A 12,762-nucleotide genomic window follows, 5' to 3' on the forward strand; every position below is an offset into this window, starting at 1 on the left:
TACTCCCAAATGAACACTTCTATACTTCACAAAAACGTGTATTGATACAACTTTCTTGAAAGGTAGTCTGCCTTAAAATGTTGTAAACCTACTCTTCAATCCAACAATGCCACTTCTATGAATTTATCCTACAAAAATTCTCACTATATGCAAAAATGTAGTTTCAAAGGTATTCATTACGTGTTGTGATGATAGCAAAGCAGAGAAGACAACCACACATCCAATAATAGGGAGTAGCTAAATTATGGTAAAACAGCCATATATAGTAATAGCATAGCAATAAAAATATGCAGAAATGCTTTCAGTTATGGGAAAAGGTATTCATAACATATTAGGTGAATGAAAAAATGGATACCAAACTCTTTTTCCTCCTGTTAAGGAAAAAAATTATATTCATAGACAGACGCAGAGAAACTGGGAGAGGGAAATGGATATATGTGTGTGTGTGTGTATATACAGAGACAAAAATATATGGATCACAAGTTACATTTCTTCATATACATCTGCTTTTTAAATTTCAAAAAGTGTGAACTGTTCTGTCGTAAGAAAAAAGTTTTTCAAAGAAGGAATTACTTTTCCAATTTTGCTTATAAACATTTTTAAAATATATATTATGCTTTCGTTGACTAAGAATAATTATAAAACTTAAGGGCAATTCACTAAGTATTACTATTATAATTTGTAATATGACCTATTTCCCTTGCCCGATCTTTCCATCCTCCACATCTTACACTTTGGCATTTAGGTGCTTCCAGGTCTGTACTTCTAAACAGTAAGCATCACCTCCTTCACTCTCACTAGAGCTAATGGCTTCCTCCTCAATCTCCACATTCATATTACTGATACCTCGCTGCACCCGGGCTACATATCCGGTGTCATATGTACCTCCTGCCCACTCTCGTCCATTATACGGGACCAGTCATTTTCAATCAGTCCTTCAAAATGTCTTTAACTTGCCCATTCTCCATTCCCCCCTGCTACCACAACCTTAATCAAGTTCTTAGGGTCTCACACTAGGATTCCACCCATGGCTGCCTAGCCCAAGTCCTTGCTGCACCAATCAAAGCTCAAACCCACACTCCATGTCACTGGATAACTCAGAAAACCTTCAACAGCTTCCTATTGTTTAGCAGAAATACCAAACTCCCAATTATCTTTCTAATTTTGTCACCCACACCCTGTAATACTTGGCAGGCTCCGTGGCACAGAGTTGAATTTAAATAAACATTTGAAGCATGAGCAAGACTCCTTCAATCTGGAGACTGTTTGCTCCCAAACCCACCTCCAGGCCTTCCCTCCAATGTGGTCCTGTTTCCCAGAAGCCTCAGCTGCCCTCCTCCGCGCCTCCCCAGCTCCCGCGTATGCCCGGGGCTCCTCGAGTTCCCTCTCCAAGGAGCCTTCTCGGACCTCTCGCCGCCACAGGGGCTGCTCCCCCCTCCCACTTCCTGTGGCATTTGCTTTAACCGCACAAGTGACCCTTGACTGTGCTGACTTAAGATTTTTTTTTTTTTTTTTTTTTACCTTCTGCATGCCTGTAAATTTGGTCCCCTGTATGAAATCTGAACTTCTTTAAGAGATGGTCATCGCTTATATCTTTTTGCACATCCCACTCACTGCAAAGTTTCATGGGGTTTTGTTTAAACTGTAAGCACTCAAATACACACCTGTTTAACATGAAGCAGCACGGAAAGTGTTAGGCAGAGGGAAAAGCCATGTCAACCTTTACGTTAGAAACAAAACTGACTACCCCTAGACTTCAACTTCAACTTCTACATCCACACAAAACATTACCCACCGCATATCACTAGAACAGCCTGCATGAAAAAATTCAGACACCTTAGGCTGGGGATGTTTTATGCCAAGTTCCGCCCTGCCTAGCACTCTCGTACCATTGCCTAAAACTCTGTGCGCCAGGCCACCCCCACACCTGGCGCTCCTAGAGCTCTTTCCTTTGCCCATGTTATCTCCTTTGCCTGGAATGGTCCTCCTTTGCTCCACAACCCTCCTCCACCTTCTCCATGGGATAAATACCAGCTCAAAGATCACCACCTCCCCACAACTTTAACAACCCTCTCTAGGAAGATGTAATTAGCCCCACATAATTTTCCTGCTAATTAATGCTATATAACGCAGATCAGCCACATCATTTTTTTTTTTTATACTTAAACACACACACAGCGAGCCAGGTAAGGGCAGGAGCCATGATTTACACATCTTTGTATCCCCGACACTTGACACTGTACTTCACACACAGTAAGCAACTTCGGAAAAGGTGGAATTGATTTTAACTCTTTTCAAAAACATAAAATAAGCCAGAATTGGGCCCACTTTGGTCCTCCAGAACCCCTCTTTCCTTAACATTTCAGTTCCACTAGCTCTCTCTGTTCTCCACAGCTGCCAACTCTGTTACCAGTACATCTGGTCCAAAGGGTACAGTGAAGCTTCCCTCTACCTCCCCAGAGCTACAGGAGAATCATCTAACTAGTTTAGCAGAGAGAAGGCTGGGATATTTATAAGGAAGAAAAGTCATAGGAAATCAGCAAAGCAGTCAGGTTTACAGCGTGCTCACGGCTGATCCACCCTTAGCTAAGAGGCTCAGCCCCCGCGGAGACGCGCCTGGCACAGCCCCCATGGCGCCTCACTCCCTGTTCTTCCCCCACAGCACCGTCTGCGGTAGAGAGTAAACAGGAGATCTCAGCATGCTGAGCCGAGGTGGATTTGTGTTGGTACCACACTACCCCAGCATGATGCGCTCACCCAAACCTCTGCCAGATCCACAATCCCTTCCAGAAACTGCTGATCCTGTTTTCTTCAGGGACAGTTCCCCCCACATCCTCCCATCAGACTCTAAGTTACACGGAACTCTCACTCAAAAGCCACGCCAAGGGAAGACAACACTTCCCTATCTGGCCCCAAAGATTCCACCCCAGCCTTCAGGCTCACTGACACAGAAGCCCCACAGGTGGCTCTCCAGAACTCAGCATGAACTCCTACCCTCCTTGGGTCTACCTGACCAAGCTCATTTGTCTCCAATCAAGACTTGCCCGCTACTGAGATGTGGCAGCTGGAAAAGATACATTGTTCCAAAGCAGAATTTTAACCCAGCCCCACCAGCCACCACGTGCCATCAAACGTGGGCAGAGCTTTTATCTGGAGCCTTTCCACTGGATCACATCAAAAGACCAGTAAGTATCCAAGATGCACCATCTACTAAGACATTCTAAGTTGTTCCCATTTCCTGTCAGAAGGATGCCCACAGCTATTGCTGGTTTAGAAAACGTAAGTACACAGATCCTCAGTTCAAAGAATGATTATGACTTTGCCAGCTCGAGTTTTATCCATCTCTCTAGGCTCTGTAGCAACCCACTCGCGTGTTCTTCTACAAGTGATCTTCCAGAATTACATTGTAAGAGTAGACCTTAAATACACATCCTAAAAATGTCTATGGTTCCCTCATACACACCTCAGCCCAATCATGCACAGCAACAGACAATAGGCTAGGTGAGAAACAAACGTGTTTCTCTTTTCTGGACTTTCATTATCCAGAATTCTTTTCCACCTTAGAATCTCTATGTTATACTGACATTTCTGGGCAAAAAACAAATTTATAAACAATTCGGTTTTCTTATATATAATACAATCCATCTTACAAATTTATTCTTTTTTCTCATATTTTGTTCGTATTTTAACCATTTTCTCTTGGAGTCTTTGTCTCTCTTGAATTATTTAATTTCAAGCATTTACTGAATCAATATCTAATGCATATCAGTTTCAAATAAGTTTTTTCATTGAATCTTTACAATTTTTTATGACTTTATGAAAATGTTCATATATCAATATATACAAAGTAGAGTGAACAGTATAACAAACCCAATATTCCAATTATTCCCAATTGCAAAAATCATCATCATACTGCCCACTTATTTCTCCTACCTCACCAAAACTGGGTTATTTAAAAGCAAATCTCCAATATCATAATCTCATCTGTAAATACTTCAGTGTACATCTTAAAAGAAAAAGACTCTATAGTTTCCATATTCAGAATATCATTACCTGGCCTAAAAAAATCAACTATTAACAATTCTTTAATATCAAATAATTCCATCAGTATTCAAATTCCCTGATTTCTCGATTTTTTAATAGTAACACATTTTGATGAGAAAAGTGATGCTCACAGAATTAATAACTTCCTAAGCCATATATTTGGTGCACAGCAGTATAACAAGCTTCTCACTTGAAGCCTTGATCCTCTTTATATACAGCACAGCTACGTTTTCAGCATGTTTAGAAAAGGTCCACATGTATACTGCTTAAAATTTTCTTTACAAAAGTGGCCCTTTTTTTGAGTACTTTATTGCCAGTTAAATAACCTTAGAAGTGGTTCACCGTTTGGGACCCAAGGTAGACTTTTATTAGAGCATTAATCACTCAGTGCCCAATATCCCAGAGTAGGTACAAGTATAAGAAACTAAGGAAATAAACTTGTGTGGCGTCTGTTGTGATGCAGTATCTACCATCACTCATGCTGAGGCCGCCTCAAGGGCACCGCAAGTGAAGTGAAATACGATGGTGACAGCGGCAACCACAGCGTTCTGCTGGAGGGACAGGGCTCATCCCCTCTGGATGAAGGGGTTACTACCTTGTTTACAGAGAGTTTTAAACTTCTCAGAAGGAAAAGCATGAGTACCATCAAAGTGAACAAATCAATCCTGGAAAGGTAAAAGGGCTGTGAGACTAAATCCCCCAGCAAACTTCTTTTCAATACCTAACACCACGTGAGGCAAAAGAAAGTAAAACATAAATCATGCAGCCATCACAAACAGTTGCCTACAAGTGTCTGATACATTTTAAAAAATAGATATAAAAGAGATCCTTTACACTTATAAGTCTCAAGATACTTTGGGGGATTTTTTAAAAATATAACAATGAAATAAGGAACAGCTCGAAAATAATCTTTAAAAGTTACAGAACACAAATCAAACAAAAAACAAAATAGATTCCTTTATACTGACCTTCAAAAATATTGTTCTAAGCTCAGCTGGATCTGCTCTCTTGGTTAAAGCCACCTATAAATAAACATAAAAATGTTTATATTATTAGAACAAAGCTGAGGAATCAAGCTGGCGGACTGAAAGAAAATAAACTCCAGGTTAGAAATCAGTGGATTTCCTTTTTGCACTTAAAGCACTAAATTTCACCAGTGCCTAAACTATTCTCTGGATTTTAAATTAGACTCCTCATGTGGCTTCTAGAATGATAACATTCTGTTCAAGAAACCAGTAAAGCTCTTAATATGTAGTGTTTAATATATACCTTTTTTTTTTTCCCAAAACGAATGAGAGAAAAAGAAAAGTCGAAACAAATTTGTAACTACCTGGCATTTTAAACTACACTCCAGAGTGACACATACCCTTTCATAGGGGAATATTAAAGTACAACTTATTCATTAACTTTGCAAGGGAACATAGTTAAGAGGTTAGTGAGCAAGCAAGGCAAATAACATTAACAAACAGAAGGCAATTACTTCCCACAGTTCCACAGTGGACAGGCATGAATGCCCAGCTATCTGGTCACGCCAAGCAGTCTCCTCCTCCTCCCGACTTTTAAGAAACCAGAAGTCTCCAATTGTACAGCATAGGGAAATATAACCATTGTTTTGTAATAACTTTAAATGGAGTATAATCTATAAGAATATTGAATAATAATGTTGTACACGTGAAAACTAATATTGTAAATCAACTATACTTCAACAACAACAAAAGAAATCCTAAGTTTCCAAATGTATGACTATTATTTACCACATTCTAGAATACAAGGGGCTATGGTTACCTTACAAGAGCAAAGTTTGACAGATTAGCTCAGAATAGGTGTTGTGCTTAATTCTCCAGCCCACAAAGTCCAAAAACATCATCGGGGAAAAAGAAGACAAACTTGAACATGGCTGCCTCAGGCCAACACAAAAGAGTCCTTATGTGTAACCAAACAGTGGGCTTATTCAGCGTCCCATCACCCAATCCTGCTGGCAAAAAGCGTCATGAGACTGAATTCTTACCAAGCACAGCGTCACCCCATGATATAGCCAAGGAGGGGTTCCTGGAACCACCCCAATACTGCAGCCATGTCGCTATCCATAGGGAGATTTATGCAAATTGTTCTAAATCCCTTCTGTGTGTTTGCAAAGGCTCTTCTGAGATCTTTGGACAATGGGTTCTCTGTCTTGAAATATGTAACTGCCTGAGCTTCTTGGCCCGCCACTGTCAGGAATAATTTTATTAACTAATCACTGGAATGGGAGAGGTAGTTTTCCTGAAACCAGTTAGTTGGTCACCTTGTTTCCCAAAGCAAGACTGATAACTCTTTTAACTTCAGCTGAGTACTTGCAACCACCAATGCTATTTTTATCCATAAGAATTTGTAATCTCTTTAAAATCCTCAATTAGTGAGTGTTCTTTGCTGTTTGATTAACAAGAAAAAAAACAGACTACTAACCAACCTAAGACTGATTGTCCTGCTAAGAGTCTAAGAAGATTCCCTGTCTTCGAGTCTATATTCTGAGAAAAGTGGGGTAGGACAAACACTAGTGGAGAAGATTAGACAGCACGAAATGCCTCTATCCTTTTCTTTAAGAGCAAAGAAATTCCCTCCAAGTTCTACATCTCAAGACCATAAGTAGCATTTTTTTTAAAAGGCATATAGTGACCCTCAGCACTTAATTGGGTTTTCTTTTACAAGCAAAGGTAAGTTTCCACAAAGTGAACTATTCTTGCTCCATCTGAATAACACATGCTTTAAAAATCAAATTAATTCACTATGCCATGCACTTCATAAAGCCCTCCCTGGGCAAGGCAATTTCAGAGAGAACTTCCCCAGCCCTAAATTCCTACAGCATTCTTCTACTTACTAATCCCAAAATGCACATTCAGCACTCACCACCAGGACTGCACCTCTGTGAGAGAAAGAAAGCTTTCACTCTAACTCTTCCAGGGTGGGGGGCACAGGAGAAAACGATCCACATAGTGGCCCAACACTTTTAAGTCATGTCACCTCATGTGTACAGAACACGTCATAGTTTTTGAAACATGACTATTACTCCATTGAATCCTCACAGCAAACCTGAGTCTCAGAGAGAGCATATTATTGCCCTCATGTTATAGAAGGGGAAACCAAGACTCAGAAAGGGTCACTTAATTCCCCAAAAGTCAGCTTTAGCACCAATTTGTGCTTACATTTCTAAGTGTTTTCTGAACTGAGGTCAGATCCCAAATCTTCCATCTCCTACTGTGTTGGTCTTCTCACTGAGCCACATTATAGGCAGCTTCATACTGACCATAACTTACGTTAACCGCTAATATAAAATAGCACATGCCGAAAAATCAAGACTCTTCCAGTTTCTCTTTATACCACCAGTTTGCAGTGTCCCATCCAGCGCTGTGATTAAGAACACAGCTTCAGTGTCAGACTGCCCTTGACTGGGGGGCACACCTGACCTCTAAACTCACTAGCCGTGTGACCTTGAGCTAGTCCCTGACCTCTCTTTCTTCCTTACTCCCCAGTCTTTATACCTTGGATACTATTCACTCAGCTATCAAATAGAGCTTCAAGGTGGCCCTTCTGAAAAGTTGGCATGGCATAACACTAGATTAGGTGGTGTATGTGTCTGTGCACACGTGCGTGTTCCAATTACCTGGTCATAACAGATATACACAAAGTCTTTACAACATCTTCCTGTATTCCTTACAAGATTGCAAAGCTGAAATGTTATTTTATGAGCAAGGTATTAAAATGTTTTCCTCACCTATAAAATGGAAGTCCTGGATGGCTGAAGGTGGTAGGAGATAATTACATAAAGTGCTTAGCACCAGACAGGCCACACAGCTAAAGCACTCAATAAATGCTATTATTTGTGTTATTTATTGAAAGGTGTTTATAGTCTACCACACTTGTTCTTAAAAAAGCCTAAGTGAGGAGTAACCCAGCTCATAACTTGAGAAGGGAGAAATTAGGAGGAGGGAAAGAAAAGGAACTCATGGGTCTTCAAAAGCATGCACCAAACCACGAAACAAACATCAAGGTCTCTTGAACTCATCCCCCCTGCTATCCTAGCCTCATCCAATGTTTCTTCTTGAAAACAGACTCAAAGTTCCAGGTACAGCAAATGGGTAATGACCACTATGGAATTTCCCTGAGGCCCACAGAAATACATATTAGGTCCTATGCACATTCTATTGAAGTACAAATAAATATGGTTCAATAGGTGATTCCAAAAATCACTACCAGCCTCCTGGGCCTCACCTCTGCACTAATTCTACTTTTTCAATGCTGAATGGCTATTTGGAATTTCCACTTCTACTTCTACCTCCTATTCTTACCTTCTTGTTTTGGCATCATTTGCAGTGAAGGAAGAACACCTGCACAGTTTTACTGACGACAACATTAAGTTACAGTTAGATGTGCCAATGTTCTAAAGGTGTACTGAGATGGAGTCTGCCTGGTAGCAAAGCCAAGAGCCAGCAAATTCTACGAGCTGGAAAAAGGGAGCCAAGAAATGTAGCTTCCTTTTTTTTTTTTTTTTTTAGTAAAAGGTGAAAGATTTATTCGATCTGAAGAGAAACCAGAGTATGTAGCTTCCTTTTTTAAGCCAACTCAGAACACCTGCTCGGCAAGTGTACGTTGCATCACCTGACAAGCCTGAGTTTACTGGGCTTTAGAAAGTTCATCAAACTTCAGGTTTTTTCCAAAAGGCTGATTTTCATTATTTTATATATATGTATATATTTCTTATATACTAATAGCATGTAAATATTTACAGTTACTATATTTACAACCTAATTGCCAGATTTGCTTTATCATTACTCTTCTGAATTTGTTTACAAGAATGGATGCCACCATTAAAACAAAATTTTTATACAAGAGTTTAAAATAATTTTCAAACATATTTAGTGAGTAAATCACCAAGAAGAAAAATGATTCTTGGCAGATGACTATGAAATATCACCATTTGCTACTTAATTCAGTGGAGAATTTTATACACAAGCACATAACATTCACACCAAGTAGAGATTAAGGGAGAAGGGGAGGGGGGCGGTTAGAACTGGAAAAACTACGCATTATATTTTCTTCCATAAACTGGAAGAAGTTTACCTTTGTTTAATGATAGTATAGAAATTTCAGGTCAATTCCCCAAATCTACGTTCCCCAGGGCAAAATTTGAGGATCACGGATTACCTAAAATCTTTGAAAAGACAACCATTATAAACAACAGTAATATCATTTGCAAAACACGTACACTAGCTAGGTATATCCCAAATACAAAAAAAAAAAAAAAAAAAGCCAACAATAGCAACTTCAATGACTAGCTTTAAAAAAGGGGCAGTGGGAAGTACGGCAAGGAAAACCAGAAAGATATTTTTCAGGACAAAGAAATTCACTCTCATTTTAAGGTGTGTTACAGCAGCCAGAAGAAGGAAGACACTGGAAAAAATTTTTCTAGATGTAAGAATATTTTTTAAACCAGCTTTCTTACACTGGAATCAAGATGCAATTGAAGGCTCATTACTTTAACAAATTGCAGTGGTACAGAAGCGTGCACTCAAAATAGTTGCTAGGTCTAACAGAGGGTGTTGAAAGGGAACATACATAACCTACATAAAATTAGGGATACCAATTTGAAGAAGAAAATGTAAAGAAAAAAAAAGCTCTCCTCTTACACTGGGAAGCTCTAAAGACGTAAGACAAGGATCTCCTCGCAGGCATCTTACTCCTCCACATCGCCAGCTCCAAGAAAGCTCAGAAACTAAGCAGGGGCTCCAATGTGCTTAAAGAAGAAAGTCTTCCAGGTGAGCAGAAATCAAATCTTCACAATGAAAACAGATAGCTCCTTTCAGGCCAATGGAAATGCAGATTCTCACACTCCACCCCAAATCTACCAAATCAGAAACTCTGGAGGTGGGATGAAGCAACTTACCGTTCAACAAGTCCTCCAGGTGATCCTGATGCTTGTAAAGTTTAAGAACCACAGCTTTAACTAATGTCCAGTTTTGTCTGATTAGGCCCAAGATTCTCAGCCCTAGCTGCATATTCACGTTACCTAAGGGACTTTTAGGTCTTATCAGTCCTTAGGCTCATCAAATTAGACTGCAATGGCCAGCTGAATTAGAATCTCTGTAATGGGTACCTTTAAAGTTTCAACATGAGATGATGACTGGCCAAATTGAGAACCACTGGGTTAAAACCCAGGACAGCAACACTCAGCTTGCTTACTTCACTCAGCAATACTCCTCCCATCACCCTCCCAAATCTAAAAGGTCTGAAAGCCAAGACAAGCACAGACTTACAATGAAAATTCTACTGTCATGAATTGTTTACTTTAGATATGAAATAAAAGCCAGAAGAGGCAGCTCATCAAAATCAGGCTATTCTGTGTGTGTAAACACACACATGCTTGTTTGCATGCGATGACAAGCAGAAAAAGGGGATGGAGGGAGAACTGTTCCTGCACGGTCTTTTGTACCTGAGTAAGTAAGTGTAGTGGGTGGACGTGAATCTCGTGGAAAGCACTATTGGGTGTGACCTAATAACTCACAAGCTGGGGCTGACCTTTCTTCCCATGTATCTCCCTATACTGCAGGGACTAGAAGGTTAAACTACATTTCCCAGACTCCTTTGAAGCTATGTGGCCTAGGTGCTGTCAATCAGACAAAGCTAAGTGAGATTTGGAAGGCAAAGTTTTGGAAAGCAAAGATTTGGAAGTTGGAGGCTATGCCTCTGCTGTTTCTGTCAGCAAGCATCATCCTTGGAATTGTGGGCTCTTCCTGTGGCAGTTGTGAGTGTCTGATTTTCCTCCCACCCATGTCAGTGGCAGCATGGTTCTGAAACACTTCCCATTTGGCAGGCAGTTTCATGACTGCACAAAAGGCAAACGCCCTCTTGGTGGCCTGCTCTGCTGTGAGGCTGTGGAAGTCACTCCTGAGAGTGCAACCTGAAGTCAGTTTCTTCACCTTCCCAACAAATTCCATAAGCCATTTAACACCCTGTAATAAATTTCCCTCTGCTAGAGTGGATTCTATTCTCTGCAAGTGAACCTTGACTGATTGTAAAAGAAAGTTTGAAATTCCCCAAAACCACAGTTACCATTAACTCGAGAGGAAAAAAGAAAGAGCTGTCTCATTACATTTAAGAAAAATAATTTTTTATTGACTTCACTGAGTCACTCATTCCTCATCCTACAGTTTCCCTATGTTCTAATAAATGAAAAGCAGTTAATTATAAACAAGTTACTGAAATATATACTAATATACAGACAATATGCTATGTTAAGCATTCTTCTAACCACAACCTTTCTGTCTAATCAACCCTCAAATGTTCATATCCTCAACAGTTGACTTATAAAGAACCAGACACCACAAATGTTAACCCACTGGGTAATTATGCAAGCGGGTCATTTCAGGGGTGCTGGAGATATTTATCAGAAGGATTCAGTAGCTTGTGAAATGTGTTGTAGACAAACATTAAACAATGATAAAGCCATCACCATTAAAATTCTGTATGAAGAAGCAGAGTACAGCAGTTAAGAAATAAAGGGTGGTATTTCAGCTGTGGGTTCTGTTATGCCAAAATAACTTTAAACACTCTAATTTTAGATTTTATTATTATTGTTATTAAGCTAAAGCTAACATTCCAGTAAATGTTCCCAAGACTAAAAATTTAACAAGAGACAGTATAAGTCTTTTCTGAAATAGACATTTGTCTGTTTATATTTTCAACTCCTTACGGAGAAAGAGATGCTTATCCCGTCATAAGCAAACATCACCAAGTTTAAAGATTTGGGTTGTTGCTAACTTGGTGATCTTGGTCAAGTCAGTTAACATATACAAGTTCTAGTTTCCTCAGCTATAAAAAGGGCAAAATGACAAAATCTACTTTTCTATTTCACAAAGTTATCTTAAGAATTCATTACAGTGAAGAAAAAGTGCTCTGTGACTCCTAAAGTGATACATAAGGTTGGTAGTGATTAACAGCTACTCAAAAAATGTAAGCTGAAAACACAGGTATATTTCTAATCCCAAATACAAATGGAAGATGAGGAGGTAGGTCCAACATGTATTCAACTTAGAAATAAGCAACAAAAGCTGAGAAAAATGGTTTATTAAAATTCTACTGGAAGATCACAGTCTCGCTAGGAAACCTGGAGAATGAGCTTGAAGCTAAGTCACCACCAATGACGCCCAAAACTATCCCAGAATCACCAGGTGAGAAATCCACCTCAGGTCCCACAATAAAAGCAGATTGCCTAGGCTGCCTGTTAGGTCAGCTGAAATGGAAACTTCACACACAAGCTGCAGTCTTCCAAATCGAAATCATCCAATTGGCAAAGTTAGATCATGTGCATGTGCCCTGACTTCAGGAAAAGATGGGAACCGAGTTCTGACTCATATGTTCTAGCAGGTAGGACTTGCAGTGTGGGAATCTTCTCCAATATAGGAAAGGTAGTCAAAAGATGATGGAATGCATCAGAGCATTCTGTTCTTTATAACAAGGAGTATTACCAGAGCCAGCTGACCAACAGGAAGGCTAATACCCAACTCTAGCCACCTCCAGCCATCCTCTCCCACTTAAGAGGAAGAAAAAATTGAGAAACACCTGTGAAGTACACTGTCCAGGGACACAGGCTCTCTAACGGACTGAGACCTAGTCATAGGACCATAGAACACTTCCTCTCCCTCTACACCCTACCCCCACATTACAAAAGGACTAGTTACAGCA

General features: G+C 39.9%; 1 protein-coding gene across 2 annotated transcripts in view; it reads right to left on the reverse strand.

The window, feature by feature from the left end:
* SLC25A13 (solute carrier family 25 member 13) overlaps nt 1-12,762 on the reverse strand; it is a 206,487-nt gene that overhangs the window by 166,162 nt on the left and 27,563 nt on the right. For both annotated transcript variants that reach the window (XM_057731069.1, XM_057731068.1), the window contains exon 2: nt 5,013-5,066. In XM_057731069.1, coding sequence (XP_057587052.1) covers nt 5,013-5,066 — 54 coding nt within the window. The remainder of the gene's footprint in view (nt 1-5,012; nt 5,067-12,762) is intronic.

This window comes from Hippopotamus amphibius, chromosome 4 (assembly GCF_030028045.1).
Source record: "Hippopotamus amphibius kiboko isolate mHipAmp2 chromosome 4, mHipAmp2.hap2, whole genome shotgun sequence".
In the NCBI taxonomy this organism is placed as follows: Eukaryota; Metazoa; Chordata; class Mammalia; order Artiodactyla; family Hippopotamidae; genus Hippopotamus; species Hippopotamus amphibius.